General features: G+C 47.9%; 1 protein-coding gene across 4 annotated transcripts in view; it reads right to left on the bottom strand.

Moving 5' to 3' along the window:
• Positions 1 to 14010, bottom strand: part of TP53BP2 (tumor protein p53 binding protein 2) — a 53816-nt gene extending 39806 nt beyond the window's left edge. For 2 of the 4 annotated variants that reach the window (XM_088461854.1, XM_088461856.1), the window contains exons 1-3: positions 13705 to 13822; positions 12229 to 12366; positions 243 to 387 (exon numbers count right to left, since the gene is read on the bottom strand). In XM_088461854.1, the coding sequence (XP_088317980.1) occupies positions 243 to 387; positions 12229 to 12255 (172 nt within the window). In that variant the 5' untranslated portion in view covers positions 12256 to 12366; positions 13705 to 13822. Of the gene's footprint in view, positions 1 to 242; positions 388 to 12228; positions 12367 to 13704; positions 13823 to 13960 lie in introns of those variants that run through there. The other 2 variants (XM_088461855.1, XM_088461857.1) reach the window with 2 other exon arrangements.
• Positions 14011 to 14584: the final 574 nt, after the last annotated feature.

Raw genomic sequence — 14584 nt, 5'->3', positions numbered from 1 at the left:
CATCAACCTGGCAGCTCGCTATAGCTGTGGGTGACCAGGAGGCCGCTCCAAAAAAAAAAAAAAAAAAACGCCCTGAGCGAGCGCTCTTTCAGAGCGTCCGTCTCTGAATCAGGCCCACAGTTTTCTGCAAGTCTGATACATATTTTGGGTGTAATAATGACACTTGCATAGTATGGACTGTTCCAAACTGTAATGGCATTTCTCTCCAATTTGACGCACACCACAGTAAATAGGACCCGTACCTGTGCCTCGCCAAACTTCCGATAAGTGGCACTCCGTCTCGCCTGGCTCCTTGCAAAGCTCAACCACCTCTCTGCAAGTGGTTTCGGGGGTGACCGGTACCTCAGTAAAATGCTGCTCGTTGCTCAGATACACCGTGAGGAACATCTGTGAAAGACAGCGTCAAATATTATTACACCAAGTGTAGAGCAAGGAGCAGGGAAAAGCATATTCTGGAAGAAGACATTTTTGTAGATAAATAAATTTGCTTCCACCCACAAAATGGCTGCCCCCACAGTGTACACTTTACAACACTTACTGCTATAAAGGGTTACGAACTAGACTTCTAAGTAGGTTTCATTTCAGGTGTCTAAAGGACCTCATATTCCAAAAACACAGACACAACTTGCCAGGAAGGGGGTTCAATATAACAGTAAGACATTCACTATGTTGACATTTCACATGCCGACACTGGGCCTGATTCAGAGCCGCTCGTAAGTGGCCGCTCGTTCGCTCCGAGCGATGTTGGCCCTACTACGCATGCATACGGATAGTTATACGCATGCGCGAACCAGTCAGTGCGGTCGAAATTCATGTGCTCGCAATATAGCGAATGCCTGATAATTTGAGTGACAGAATGAGGCGTATGTGGGTGGTAACGGGGGAAGGTGCTTGAAAACGGGGAGTGGAGATCAGAACGCAGGCGTGCTTAAAGGTCAAAACGGGCGTTTTATGGGTGTGCATAATTAAAACAGCAGCGTCATTGACCACGTCACTGGGTTATTTTATAGCCAGAACTGCTCGCAAGATTGTGGTAGCAAAAACCAACCACAAGAATAGCGAGCAGTTCATACGCTGGTCGATGTACTCGATTAATCTAATAAATAGCGGACATGACGTAGGATGCGAGCGGCCAGGGGGCGTATTTTTCCAAAAAACGACCGCAGGTTTTGTTCGCTCGTTCAGACCTAGAGGCGTGAAAAGACCGCAAAGAGCGAACAGTTCATTTGAATAGCCACCCCTATTTTCTGGACGTGCGAGCGCTAATTGCGTCCGGCTCTGAATCAGGCCCACTGTCAGAATGCCGACATACTTTGTTTTTGTAATCATTCTGTCCCTAACCTACATGGAAATGTCAACATGAATGATAACCATACCGAACGGAGACATCCAGGTCTATGTGCTGAGCCTTGGAGAGAGATAAAGTGGACGGAGGTTGGTTGTGTTTCAAAAATGACAGTTAGGAGCCGCTTGGTCGGTACTTTCTCTCTCCACGGCTTAGTACATAGACCACATAGTGACTGTACACCAAAGAGAGAAACTGGAAGGATTAATGATTAACGGGCACACGTGTCAGCAGGGCGTATCTGCTCCTTACACAGCCACACGGTTTTATTGTTGCAGATTTGTACAGAAGCCATCTGGTGTTTAGTATTGGGAATCACTTCCAACAAGTTCAATGGGTGCAGATCTTCAATGAAACATCCTCCCGACTTCCAGAATTGCCCATTGGCTCCTGAACGCTACATTATTGTGCCCCCATTGTGTAACAGGTCACGCAGCTACCGTGTGGCCCTTTCTGACTTCCGTACTCACTTGTTCCCCGTCCTATCCATCTATCACACCCCTCTTCCCTGTAACACCCCCCTTCCTTCAGCAACCCATTACCAACCCCCCCCATGTAGTAACACATTCCTCACCACCACCACCACCTCTTTAATACATATTCCCTGCACACTACCTGCCTGTCCTATGGTGAGGGGGCTGCAATCCATTATGCCTCATACCTCACGCTCTGCAGTACAGTGACAGGCTGGCCATGAATCAGAGCGTAGCTCATTCATCCCGAGTCAATGACAGGACGGTTCTCACGGATGTGACCTGGGAGAGTCCCCCCTCCCTCACAGCCACAGCGAGACCCCTCACAAGACACATATACAGGGGTCGGGGACAGATAAACTATTGCAATACTCCCGTCCTGTACCTGTCCTGTTTCCTAAGCAATAGAAATGGCCTAGTCAGCCCAAAACTAAAAAGTGCAACAGAATATATGCTGCCAATATATAAAGGCTAATACGTACAAATAAATCTTACTACATAAATCCAGGTTAAAGACATGATCACCACACACTTAGTTTGGGGCGTACAGAGATTATAAGTGAAGCCAAGCTTGACGTCCGCCACTCAAACCAATACCATCTCCTGTGTAAGGTACATATGAGGTATATAGGTTTGCGCCTGAGCTTGTATAAACAATGAACAATACAGAAAATCTAGGAAATATCAGCAATTGAAGAGCCGTGAGGTTTAAACAAACAGGTACATTGTCAGCGCACACAATAGGCAGAAATGAGAACTGAACAGGTGAGTTGTGCGCGGGGTGCCCGCCGCGGCAGACGTATGACATCCATGTGTCCGGGATACAAGAACAATGCAGCCTCACCAGGGTTACCTGGAAAACATGGCCCTATTATTGCAGCTATTCAGCCCGCTGTGAGCTTGTTGGCGAGGTCGCAGCAATTACTGCAGTTACGTCTGCACAAACCTCATATAGAAAGTGGGATATTTCTACTCAGCAGATATTATTCTGTCAGCTCAGCGGAATAGGCATTGTGTGCGAATTATGGATATACAGCTTTACATGATCAATGCAAAAAACAGCACAACCCCCCACCCATAGGCTACCAGCTCCGCCCCGACATTCTGGCTTGTGAGGTAAGTAACATGAGGGTACCCCCTGGAGTGGTGACTCCGCTATCCCATCTTGCTCCGCAAACAGAAGCGCCCTGGCGGCAATCTAGCTGCAGAGCGGAGCTGCCCTTCCGTGTTCCATAAGCTAATTCCTGGTCTGTACGTGATGACTGTACATTACTGCAGATCATCTCCCCAGCACGTCCTATGAAAGGATATATACCTCATTACTGATACACTCACTACTAATCAGTGCCTAAGGAGACACATTGGAGGATTTAACGTCACACGACCAGGGTCTCATGACAGTCACATTCAGCTGAGACAGCCTTCCAGCATCTGACTTCTCTCCATTGTGGATCAGAAGTTTAAAATCAGAAAAAGATGAAAAAGACGCAATACAAGATTAGATAAAGCGCTTATTATACGGCTTATTCTGCAGCATCACAAGATGACAAATGCAAGTCATACAGGTAGTGCATCCCTTATACGGGACAAATCAATGGTACAGGCCAATGGTATAATGCAGGTATAATGCTGACATATGTTCATGGTATGTAGTGTGCAAAATGGCCGCATACTACCTGCACTCAGACCCTGCATAGTTTCCCCCCCCCCCCCCTCTACCCTATTGTGTAGTAGTTTCCAGAGCAACACTGATGAAGAAAAGTACTCCAGTCACAGGGGACTCCCACAGTTCTGAAGGAGAGTACTCCAGTAACAGGGGCTCCCACAGTTCTGAAGGAGAGTACTCCAGTAACAGGGGACTCCCACAGTTCTGAAGGAGAGTACTCCAGTAACAGGGAAGGACAGCACTGTTCCAGCAACAATTTTTAGAATAGGATGGAATTCCCCCACAGTACTCAAAGAAAGTACTCCAGTAACAGGGATGTCTAGAATGGAACCTGCACAATTCTAAAAGGAGAGTACTCCAGTATAAAGAGTGATTCTAGAATGGGACCTGCCAAGATCTACCAGGCAGAGGGGGAGGTGAGTTAGTAAGTACAGGTTTATTTTTGTGCCAGGGCATACAGCTCCTTTAAGTGAAACTGTGTCCCAGTGATTAATACCCTTCCTCCAGGCCAACGTACTGTGACCCCCTCTGCCAGGGAGAGAGCAAGGCACAAACAGGGCTCTACACAAAATGCTCTCTCCTCTGTGATTGTGGTTCTGGGATGGACAAAACTATATACAGGTTGAGTCTCCCGTATCCAAATATTCGAATTACGGAATATTTTTAGCATGACTGAGAAAGTGAAACTTTTGCTTTCTGATGGTTCAATGTACACAAACTTTTTTTAAAGCACAAAATCATTAAAATACAGTATACAATAACCTTCAGGCTGTGTGTATAGGGTGTATATGAAACATAAATGAATTTCATGCATGTACACAAACCTTTTTTTGATTCTCAAAATTATTGAAAATATTGTATAAAATGACCTGCAGGCTGTGTGTATTAGGTGTATATAACACATACATGCATTCTGTGTTCAAAATTTGGCTCCCATTCCCAAGATACTTCATTATAGTCTCCAAATATTCCAAAATACGGAATATTCCGATATCCAAAAAACCCCTGGTCCCAAGCATTTTGGATATGAGAAACTCAACCTGTAGTAAAAAAAAAAAAAAAAAAAAAAAAAAGCCACGATCAGAGGGCCTGGTGATGACAAGCCAGGAACGGACCCATTTCTTAGTCACCCATTATGCTTTTTTTGTTTTGTTTTTTTTACATGTTTACGTATGAAAGCCTGAAAATTTTTCAATTTGAATATAAAACGGTTTGAATGTACAAACAAATCAATCAGCCCCGCTGAGTAAGCCAATGACCCCGTCACCCCCTAGCCTGCACGTGGAAGATTACCTGATCTGCAGAGCTCGGGGCGGGCACAGCACATGTACCCGTCGGGTGGCTGGTAGGCACAATCCATGCGTTGCTCGGCCTAGATAAGCAGCATGTTCTATGTATACAGTAACATAATGTGCGAGAGAGCGGACGGTGTGAGTCACATGAAAAGCAGCACATTCACCGCAAATAATGATGTAACCAGCAGCAGGGTATACAAGCCAGGCCGGCATTAGTCACAGGTCCGCTCTCTTCCCAATAACAGAACTGGTTTTCCCGGTTTCCTGGGCACAGACAGCTGTATCCGGATGACTGAACTATGCAACTAGGAAGCGTTCCAATCCAGCTGATAATTTAACCCTAAAAAAAGGACTGAACCTGGAATTACAGGCTCTCCTGGTGGGTTTTTAATATTAAAAAATAATAATTTAGAATAAAAGAAATATTTAATAAAAGGGAGACATATTGTAAGAGGAAAAGTTACGCCAGGCATGATCGCCCTAAGGAGGGAGAGGAAATGTTCGTGTACCACCTTTATAAAATAATATTATTTTAACCTCTTTTCCCAGTCGCCTAGAACAGGAGGCCTCACAGCACACAGACTAGTACAACGGGCGATCGGCTAGCAGAGGCACGAGGTGCCAGTCCTCTCACTGTATAATTGTACGCTCAGTTCTGGGAGGGGGAGAGGTTTGCAGTAACGCCAGGTACACACTGTACTGACTAATTGACGTTCCAGGCATTCCAGAAATAGCTCACAAAGGCAGAAAAGGTGTAAGAAGAAAACCAGACACTGCACCACACTCTTATATCACCGAAACATGTCACTGACGCTTCCACGGAGCATGAACATCTGGTGCTAGGAGTCACACGCCCAGGAGACGCCAGCTTAGTCCTGGTCAGTCCTGAAATAGGACTGCACAAGACAGGTACAGGGAGAGATGCATCATGTTTTGATGAGAGCTAAACCTTATTACAGGCTGTATTTGAAAAATGACAGGAGCTGATTGGTTAGTACTTGATCTCTCTCCCGGATTTGGTCAATCTCCCCCATGTATTTCCAGTTAATTACTCTGGTGAAATCTACTTTGAATCGCGGCTTGGAGACAGTGATTGTGTGAACGAGTCTTTAGCAATAGTGCCTTATTCTGGGACCCTAAAAGAGACCGTTCCAGGTACAATGTGTCGCACATCGGACAATTTTGGGGACCCCGTAGGTGGACTCTTACTTGGCCCTGAGTAACGGCCTCGCTGACTTTTGTTTGCTATAGCGCAAAATTTTCATGTTTCACACACATTATAGTTTTACCTCCCCCAAAATTTATTAATTTCCCACCTCCACAAGCTGTGTCTTACATCTCTCAAGAAAATAAAAAGGACAGACATTAATAATTGTGGTTGGGATCTGGCAGGGGGGTGTACAGTAACATCTCCCCCCCCCCCCCCCCCCCAAGTTGTGGCTCTAACCTCCCTGTCAAGTCTACTTTTTCAGTTCTATTGTGCTGTAAGCAAAGAGCATAAATGTCCGAGACACAAGTATTAAAACGTAGACAGGAGGTAACGGTAATAAGCTACAAAACAACGAGGACAGGTAATAGGAGCCCTTGCCCCAAGGAGCTGACGATCTAGCATACACCGAGAAAAAGACGCCAGAATTTCTTCTATTACCAAACAGGAAGAAACAAAAATCCTCAGAGTGTCTCTCTGGTTACAGCCCCCGCCGAATATCCAATATCACCTGCTCAGGGGAGAGGAGGAATGTGCAGGTGTCACGTTAGGCTTGCAGAGCATCTACACACAGCGACTGCTGGTTACAGGTACCACACTGCTAGGCGAGGAACACAACCAGCGTCAGTCAGCGAGGCGGAGCGCAGTAGGAAGTACTTTAAAAATCAGTGTGAATTGTTTCTGTCGCTCTATAACCCATGACGGCTTTTTCCTCTTCATTGTACTGCTCAGAAAACGCAGTCATCACCCCGGTCCTGATTATATGGGAAGACAATGCGGCTGCTTGGCCAGAACAGAAGTGCGACAATATAAGATGAAATGTTGTGCTAAACGTGCAGGGGTCGTTATGTAAGAGATTGTGGGGCTGGGTACACCTTTCCTTTCTCCGCCAGGCTTTCCAGGAGTTCTGCTGATTTTCAGCAACTAGAGGCCATTAACTTCTACTGGTGCCAAGCGGAACCCCTCGCCAAAGGAGGGTGAGCTGCACGCCAACGTGGTCCCCGGTTGTAAAAGGGTAGCTACTCCCACCACCCCAGATGACTTCACCGACACCTGGGACTGCTCACTCTTCTTGGCACATATGCAGCTGCTGCGGCACCTCTTTGCTGGTGGCTCTGGCTGGACCCTCCCTGACCGCTTACAGTGGGCTCTGGGCTGCTGGCAGAGCGCTGACTCCGGAATGCCTGGCTCAACGCGGGACAAGCCAGGGGGGGTGGATTAAAGTGTTAGCTCTAATCTGTTGGTCACAGGAACAGACATCGCACAGGAGCAAGATTAATGGCACAGTTACACTGTATAAGAGCTGTCCCAAGTGTATACAGTGCACCACAAGTGTATTATACAAGGTTACACACAGGACTGCAGGCGGGTATACCACCCAATCCGCACCGCGAGGGTCAGTCTGGACATATTACACCCACAGTAGCAGATAGAAGACAGAAACAAGAGGGCTCAGCCCCCCCAATGCACTGGCACCCATCAATGTGGTCTAGCAACACCTCCAAGCTGAATTTGGCTCCGATGTGAGAGAACAGCCCGCCACCATCAGGCCAACAACGTTTCATGCCAAACCCCTTTTATTGCCTCCCAGGAATGTCTGGAAAACAAAAAGAGAAGAAATCCTCTTAGCTTGGTGCCTACTGCGCTGCCCTACTTCCCCCACCTTACTTCATAAACAAGCAGCGGGCAGGACTATGACAGGAGCGGGTGCTGGGGGGGAGCAATGAATGAGTTACAGTGTATCGCTTTGAATTAAATTTTCCCATGGTCAATATTAACAGGATAATATCAAGAATAGCTGTATTTTTATATCAGCCACAATGCACTGACACACACTAACACACACACGCGACAAGGGGGCCACCGAAAACTAATGATTTCAGGCACGGAGTTGGGGGGAGAGGAGGGGGCGGATGGCTGCAGCGATTGGCCAAAGACTCAACTAGAATTGGTCCACCCCTGACAGGGGAGGGGAGCAGCTTAATGTACTTGGAAGTGGTTAACAGGCCATGCTGAGACTTGCAGTTCCACAACAGCTGGAGAGCCACAAGCTGATGTGAGACAGATTAAATACAGACCTGTCCTGCATTACATTATTACATTCTGTACGTAATAACCACATTACTGTTCCCATTTAACGCAAACTGAAGTTTCCAGTAGCAACTGCATTTATATTTGTGCTGCGGACCTACATGAAAGCAACAAATGGTCGTCCCCGGAGAGAGGGCATAAACATTGCGCAGAAGCCAATCCTCACAGCAGCGAGGCTGTACAAAAGCAACAGCTTATTAATGGGATGTATCAATGCACAGATCGTGCAAGGCAGAGATCTAGACCACTAAACCATATAGCTGTAACCTTTAGGGAGGAATGATTGAGGTCAAATACAATGTTTGGTGCAAACCTGATAAAAAGCTGAAGTATTAACCCCCATGCTTAAACCCAAAAAAATAAAAAAATCCTGCAAGCATTTGAGTTACTCTGATATAATTTGCCCCAGAAAGTATACAAATCTGTCAGTCAAACTCTGCCTGGTCAGTCAGAGCAGATCCTTCCATCCAGCACGCAGAGTACAGACGTTGAGCATGATGGACATATTCAGTGAAGTAGAAATGATCCACTTATTGAATCTATATAATTCATATCAGTAACCCAACAACTTTAATATATATTATATGTCAGACAGTGGCTTTCCCAGCTATTTACTTTTAATGAGGACATTTAACCTGGCGCACAGATAACGGCTTTTAAAGGTGGCGTAACCCAAAGATAATTACTGCAACATATATATCAGAATATCGGCCCAACATGGCAGCGCGTGACATGGAAACATCTACAAGACTAATATTTACAAAATGCATTGAATCCTTATCGGGCATGTTGGTAAATGAGGTCAGAATATCACCGCAGGTGCCCACTACCAGCCAGGCTGGAAGTGACCTATCGCCAGGCCCAATAGGACCTCACGCCGGGCAGCAGTGTTTCCAGTCTGTGGCCAAGGGCTATAGAAAGACAGCGGGCGTTACGCAGCGCACAGCGAAGAAACCCATAAAACATAAGTGAGCTTGAGGTATAGGATTTCATAGCAGTAAAATCATCACATAATGCTAATAAACAAATGTCACATTAAAACAGCCACCACTGCCAGACCGCGGGGGAGCCGGCAACACACAGGGTCATGTCGCCGCTTCCTAGCGAACGGATGGGACGTATTCGCATAGTACATCAGCCCACAGAGCTGATTAGCTTCACTGACAGTAGACAAACATGGAAAGGGATTTCTATTGGCTCTATATGGGGCGAGGATACTATATAGAACGTGAGACAGTGATTACAATTTCCAGGTTGACATAAAGCAGCAAATTGCAGTAATCCGATATTCAAGTCATTAAAATGATACATTTACAACACAATAAAATGAAAAAAGGTTAATAAATAATGCCGACCCCCCCACTTAAAATGCATGCAGCCTGACTGTGTTTCACTCACTCATTCCAGCCCTGCTTTATGTCAGCCTGACATCACTGCTTATAGTGTATAGCTCTTATTTGGCAGGCCACAAAGATAAGGGCAAGGATATGGCTGGCCCTGTGTACACAGCATCACCAGAGAGTACAGAACCGCTCCATGAGAGGCCACAGAGCCAACCAGAACGGGCCACAGAGCCAACCAGAACGGGCCACAGGGCCAACCAGAACGGGCCACAGGGCCAACCAGAACGGGCCACAGGGCCAACCAGAACCAACCAGACCGGGCCACAGGGCCAACCAGACCGGGCCACAGGGCCAACCAGACCGGGCCACAGGGCCAACCAGACCGGGCCACAGGGCCAACCAGATCGGGCCACAGGGCCAACCAGATCGGGCCACAGGGGGTCAGTCAGAATCCCCTGAGTAGATATAGGTAATTAGAGGCTCTGACCAGGGTACAGGTAATTTGAGGCTCTGACTGGATATAGGTAATTACAGGCTCTGACTTTTGTTATTTGTTGTGTACACAACATTACTAGAACCCATCTCCCACTTAGAACTCCTCATAGATAAGGGCCTGTTAGGTGGTAAATAGTTGGCGTGTACACAGCATTAAGCCACACAAACATTGCTGGAGACTGAGATAAAGCGAGAGTCATTCCAGAGCTGCCTGCATCTCCTAACATCCACTTATGAGGGTCAGACAGCGGTGAGGGATCGCATTACTCAGCGGTAGTAAATATTTCCTGCAATACAAACGCATCCTCTGTTAAGGGCTGAAACAATATGTATTAGATGCAGAAACTAATGAGATCACTGAGGCATGAGGCACGAAGCCCTCTTAGCATATAAATGGGGGATACTTCAGCAATACCTGCCAGTTTCAGGTAACCCTTTGTCTATGGACCATGATTACGGCATTTATCCTGCGAGACCAGTATACGATACTTGCTATGGGATGACGGCACAGCCTACATTATGGAGTCACGGCTACAGAGACAGGCTCATTCTGTACATCACACATTACAGTCCTCCTACTGACAATTCACAAACCTTCAAACACCAATCAAATCACGGAAACACACTGAGTTATGTAATGTATCACCGGTCCGCACAATACAACCAGGCTATTAAAAAAGTGAAAACGCTATTCTTATTCTCCATCATTGTCCCTTAATTAACAGGCCAACATAAAGTCTACTTGTCCGACAATTAGAGGAGGCCAATTTCAACTGTTTCAAAACAAAACAAACAGGGGATTTTAATACTATTACTTATTAAAGATATCCAATAAAGGTTATGTTTTAAATAATTAATTTGGACTTATATTAATATACATGTGCATTCCACGAATTGGACTATTTGGTCTGTAATGTTGCTAAAAATTCCCTGAATAACCTGCAAATTATGTAAATAGTTAAGACCAACATCCACAGCATTTTTAAGGAGGAATATAAAGTCCATGGGGGTGAATTAAATTATAAGCAATGGATGCGATGCGTCATTCCGGAAAGGAACATCGCACCCGCAGGCATCGCAAATTTTCCAGCTGACCCCATAGAGGTGCGAGGAAAAACTTGCAAAGTCGGCGATACCGTAAGTGCCCGATGTGTGCGCAGCGGTGGCACATCAATTTTTATTAGATTCCATATAACCTTGACTAGGCTATATGTAATATCCTATGACGATATGTACTATCAAAATTACTATACTGTATGAATCAGGTCAGTCAGCGAATACCTTATGGTCCTTAAACATGTGGAATTTGTAACCCTGGGGCATCTCAGAGGTATACAAGGGCCTGTTACACTTTACCAAAATTATTAAAACAAAAAATATTTGAAATAATAATTTATCAAAAATATCACATCTACTAAAAATAAAAATCTGAAGGAGCAGCGCTCCAGCAATTACAGGTACGAGTGGGCACGTGAGAATTACCAGAGCCGTCAGATCACACGGAAAACTCACAATGAACACGAGGTGTCGCAACAGTTACGTCCGTTTTCCTCCTACTCCATTTTATTGCTACAAGAATGAACTTTACACTGAACGGCAAGAAATTTGAACTATACCGCTCAAAAACAAAAAAGTGACAGCACAAGTGGGAAGGTTATAAATGCTTATGAAAGCGTGTAAACAGGGAAGAAAATGGAAGCCAGAGTTTCCCGTACTCATTGGCGCTTGCTATTCACAATTAAATTCTGGGCGCTGCATATGACAGTTATTTGCATTGACCCCAAGAGAACGCGCGGAGGGGGGCCATTGGAGTGTTGCTTATTAACCCAACATGTCACCACAAACAGAAGCGTTCACTACCACCACAATCCCAGAGCAATCACGTTTGGCATGGGAAGGTGGCGTTATAGGGGGTGGGTGGTATAAAGGAGCAGATAAATGGAGAGAGGATAAAAAGTCGGGCGACCTGCCAACCGGTCAGCACAGGGTGGGCGCCTTACAAAATAATGGTTCCCACATGTAAATCACACCTCTGAGATATACAACAGTATTCACCTCCGGCGTAGTGACCAGGTGAATGCGAAATCTCCCATGTGAACAATCCGACGCGACTGTCGGCGAACCAGATGAAAACGCGCTCTCTCTGCAGCTGCTTGCACAATTACAAACGTTTACATTTCATTGAAACTTCACCAATCACCCACTACAGGCCTGGTCTCCATACAGGAATAACTACTGCAATGGCTTTACCTATACTATGAAACCGCCACCAATAAACAGCATAGGTATACGGGATGGAAACAAGTTACTTACCGGCATCATTTTGGGTCCGTACCGCATTTAAGCAGAGGATGGAAGCCAGAGGCCGGGACCAGCAGAGATGTGTTGGACGAGTTCAGACCACGATGCACAGTGTAAACACAAGCACAGGATTGCTGATGGGGCAGGGACCTATGATTGTACAAGTGGATGCATAAATAACATTCCCGGTACCTCCTGTATAACCCCCTACTCTGTGCATGTACCCATCTGCCTTTCTCACAGAGACCCTGTACCCCCAGGTCTTCATAGACATGTCCCTCAGCCTTTGTGGAAAGATAGTCTGGAGCTTATGTCAACCAATTTGAATTCGGTGTTATCAAATGATCACTGCCAATCTTGTGTCGACTGTGCCAGCTGTACTCTGTCAACCGTACTCCACCTTATGCCCATTGTCTCTACCAGTCAGCACCCAACCTGGTGCCTGTTGTTCTATCAGCCTGCCTGCCAACTTGCGCCCACTGCCATGTCAGACAGCACCCACCTTGTCTGCTTTTCACTACCCCTCCATAGTGCGCTGTACCAGTCAGTACTCCCAAAAGTGCTCTATGCCAGTCAGACCTCCCCCCTTCTGTGTCCCCATCCACCCACACCCCCATGGTGCTCTGTCCCAGTCAGAGCCCGGCCCCTCCTATAGTGCTCCGTACCAGTCAGACCCCCCTCCTATAGTGCTCCGTACCAGTCAGACCCCCCTCCTATAGTGCTCCGTACCAGTCAGACCCCCCTCCTATAGTGCTCCGTACCAGTCAGACCCCCCTCCTATAGTGCTCCGTACCAGTCAGACCCCCCTCCTATAGTGCTCCGCGCCAGTCAGACAACCCCCCCGATATGGCTCCGTACCAGTCAGCCCCCCCCTCCTATAGTGCTCCGTACCAGTCAGCCCCCCCCTCCTATAGTGCTCCGTACCAGTCAGACCCCCCTCCTATAGTGCTCCGTACCAGTCAGACCCCCCTCCTATAGTGCTCTGAACCAGTCAGACCCCCCCTCCTATAGTGCTCTGAACCAGTCAGACCCCCCCTCCTATAGTGCTCCGTACCAGTCAGACCCCCCCTCCTATAGTGCTCCGTACCAGTCAGACCCCCCTCCTATAGTGCTCCGTACCAGTCAGCCCCCCCCTCCTATAGTGCTCCGTACCAGTCAGACCCCCCTCCTATAGTGCTCTGAACCAGTCAGACCCCCCTCCTATAGTGCTCAGTACCAGTTAGACCACCCCCTCCCTATAGTGTTCTGTACCAGTCAGACACCCCCCTCCCCCCCTCCCTATAGTGTTCTGTACCAGTCAGACACCCCCCTCCCCCCCTCCCTATAGTGTTCTGTACCAGTCAGACACCCCCCTCCCCCCCTCCCTATAGTGCTCTGTACCAGTTAGACCACCCCTCTCCTATAGTGCTCTGTACAAGTCCCGGGAGTGATCACAGTCCGGGCCCCGCTGTCACCGGTAACAGGGTGGATTCGGCCGCTGTAACCCACCTGCTGGCACCGGTAGTAGAGCCCCGTCTCTCCCGGTGTCCCCAGCTTTGTGTGTGTGACGGAGGTGACTGAGCGCTGCGGACACACAGGCCGATACTGACCCTCCCCCGGCGGCGGCCGTGACGTCACCACACGCCCCGTCCTAGCTCCGCCCCCTCCCGGGCCGCCCACATCCCGCCCCTCAGAGGTCGTTGCTCTCTCTGATGCCAACCAGCGGTTACCAGGCAGCCGCCCGCCCGCTCTCCGGCTATTGTACCTCAGCACCGCCGGGGGCACGGCCTGAGAAAGGCGCCCTCTTGAGTCACCTGCCCCGGGCGGCGCTGTCACGGTCTGGCCGAGTAAGAAGTTGGGAGAAAGTAAAATGGCCGCTCACCCCCTCCCCCCCCTCCCCTTCACCCTCTCAGGCACAACACAGGTTACCATAGTAACAGCTGGTATCCTCCTCCTCTCACCCTCACTGCCCTTTACTCACCCTCACTGCCCTCCGCTCACACTCACTGCCCTTTACTCACACTCACTGCCCTCCTCTCACCCTCACTGCCCTTTACTCACCCTCATTACCCTCCTCTCACCCTCACTGCCCTCCTCTCACCCTCACTGCCCTCCTCTCACCCTCACTGCCCTTTACTCACACTCACTGCCCTTTACTCACCCTCACTGCCCTTCTCTCTCACTCACTGCCCTTTACTCACCCTCACTGCCCTTCTCTCTCACTCACTGCCCTTCTCTCACTCACTGCCCTCCTCTCACGCTCACTGCCCTTTACTCACACTCACTGCCCTCCTCTCACCCTCATTGCCCTTTACTCACCCTCATTGCCCTTTACTCACCCTCATTACCCTCCTCTCACACTCACTGCCCTCCTCTCACACTCACTGCC

The sequence above is a fragment of the Taudactylus pleione genome, unplaced genomic scaffold (genome assembly GCF_031769625.1).
Source record: "Taudactylus pleione unplaced genomic scaffold, aTauple2 ptg001117l, whole genome shotgun sequence".
In the NCBI taxonomy this organism is placed as follows: domain Eukaryota; kingdom Metazoa; phylum Chordata; class Amphibia; order Anura; family Myobatrachidae; genus Taudactylus; species Taudactylus pleione.
This window is presented reverse-complemented; position numbering and strand designations above follow the sequence as displayed.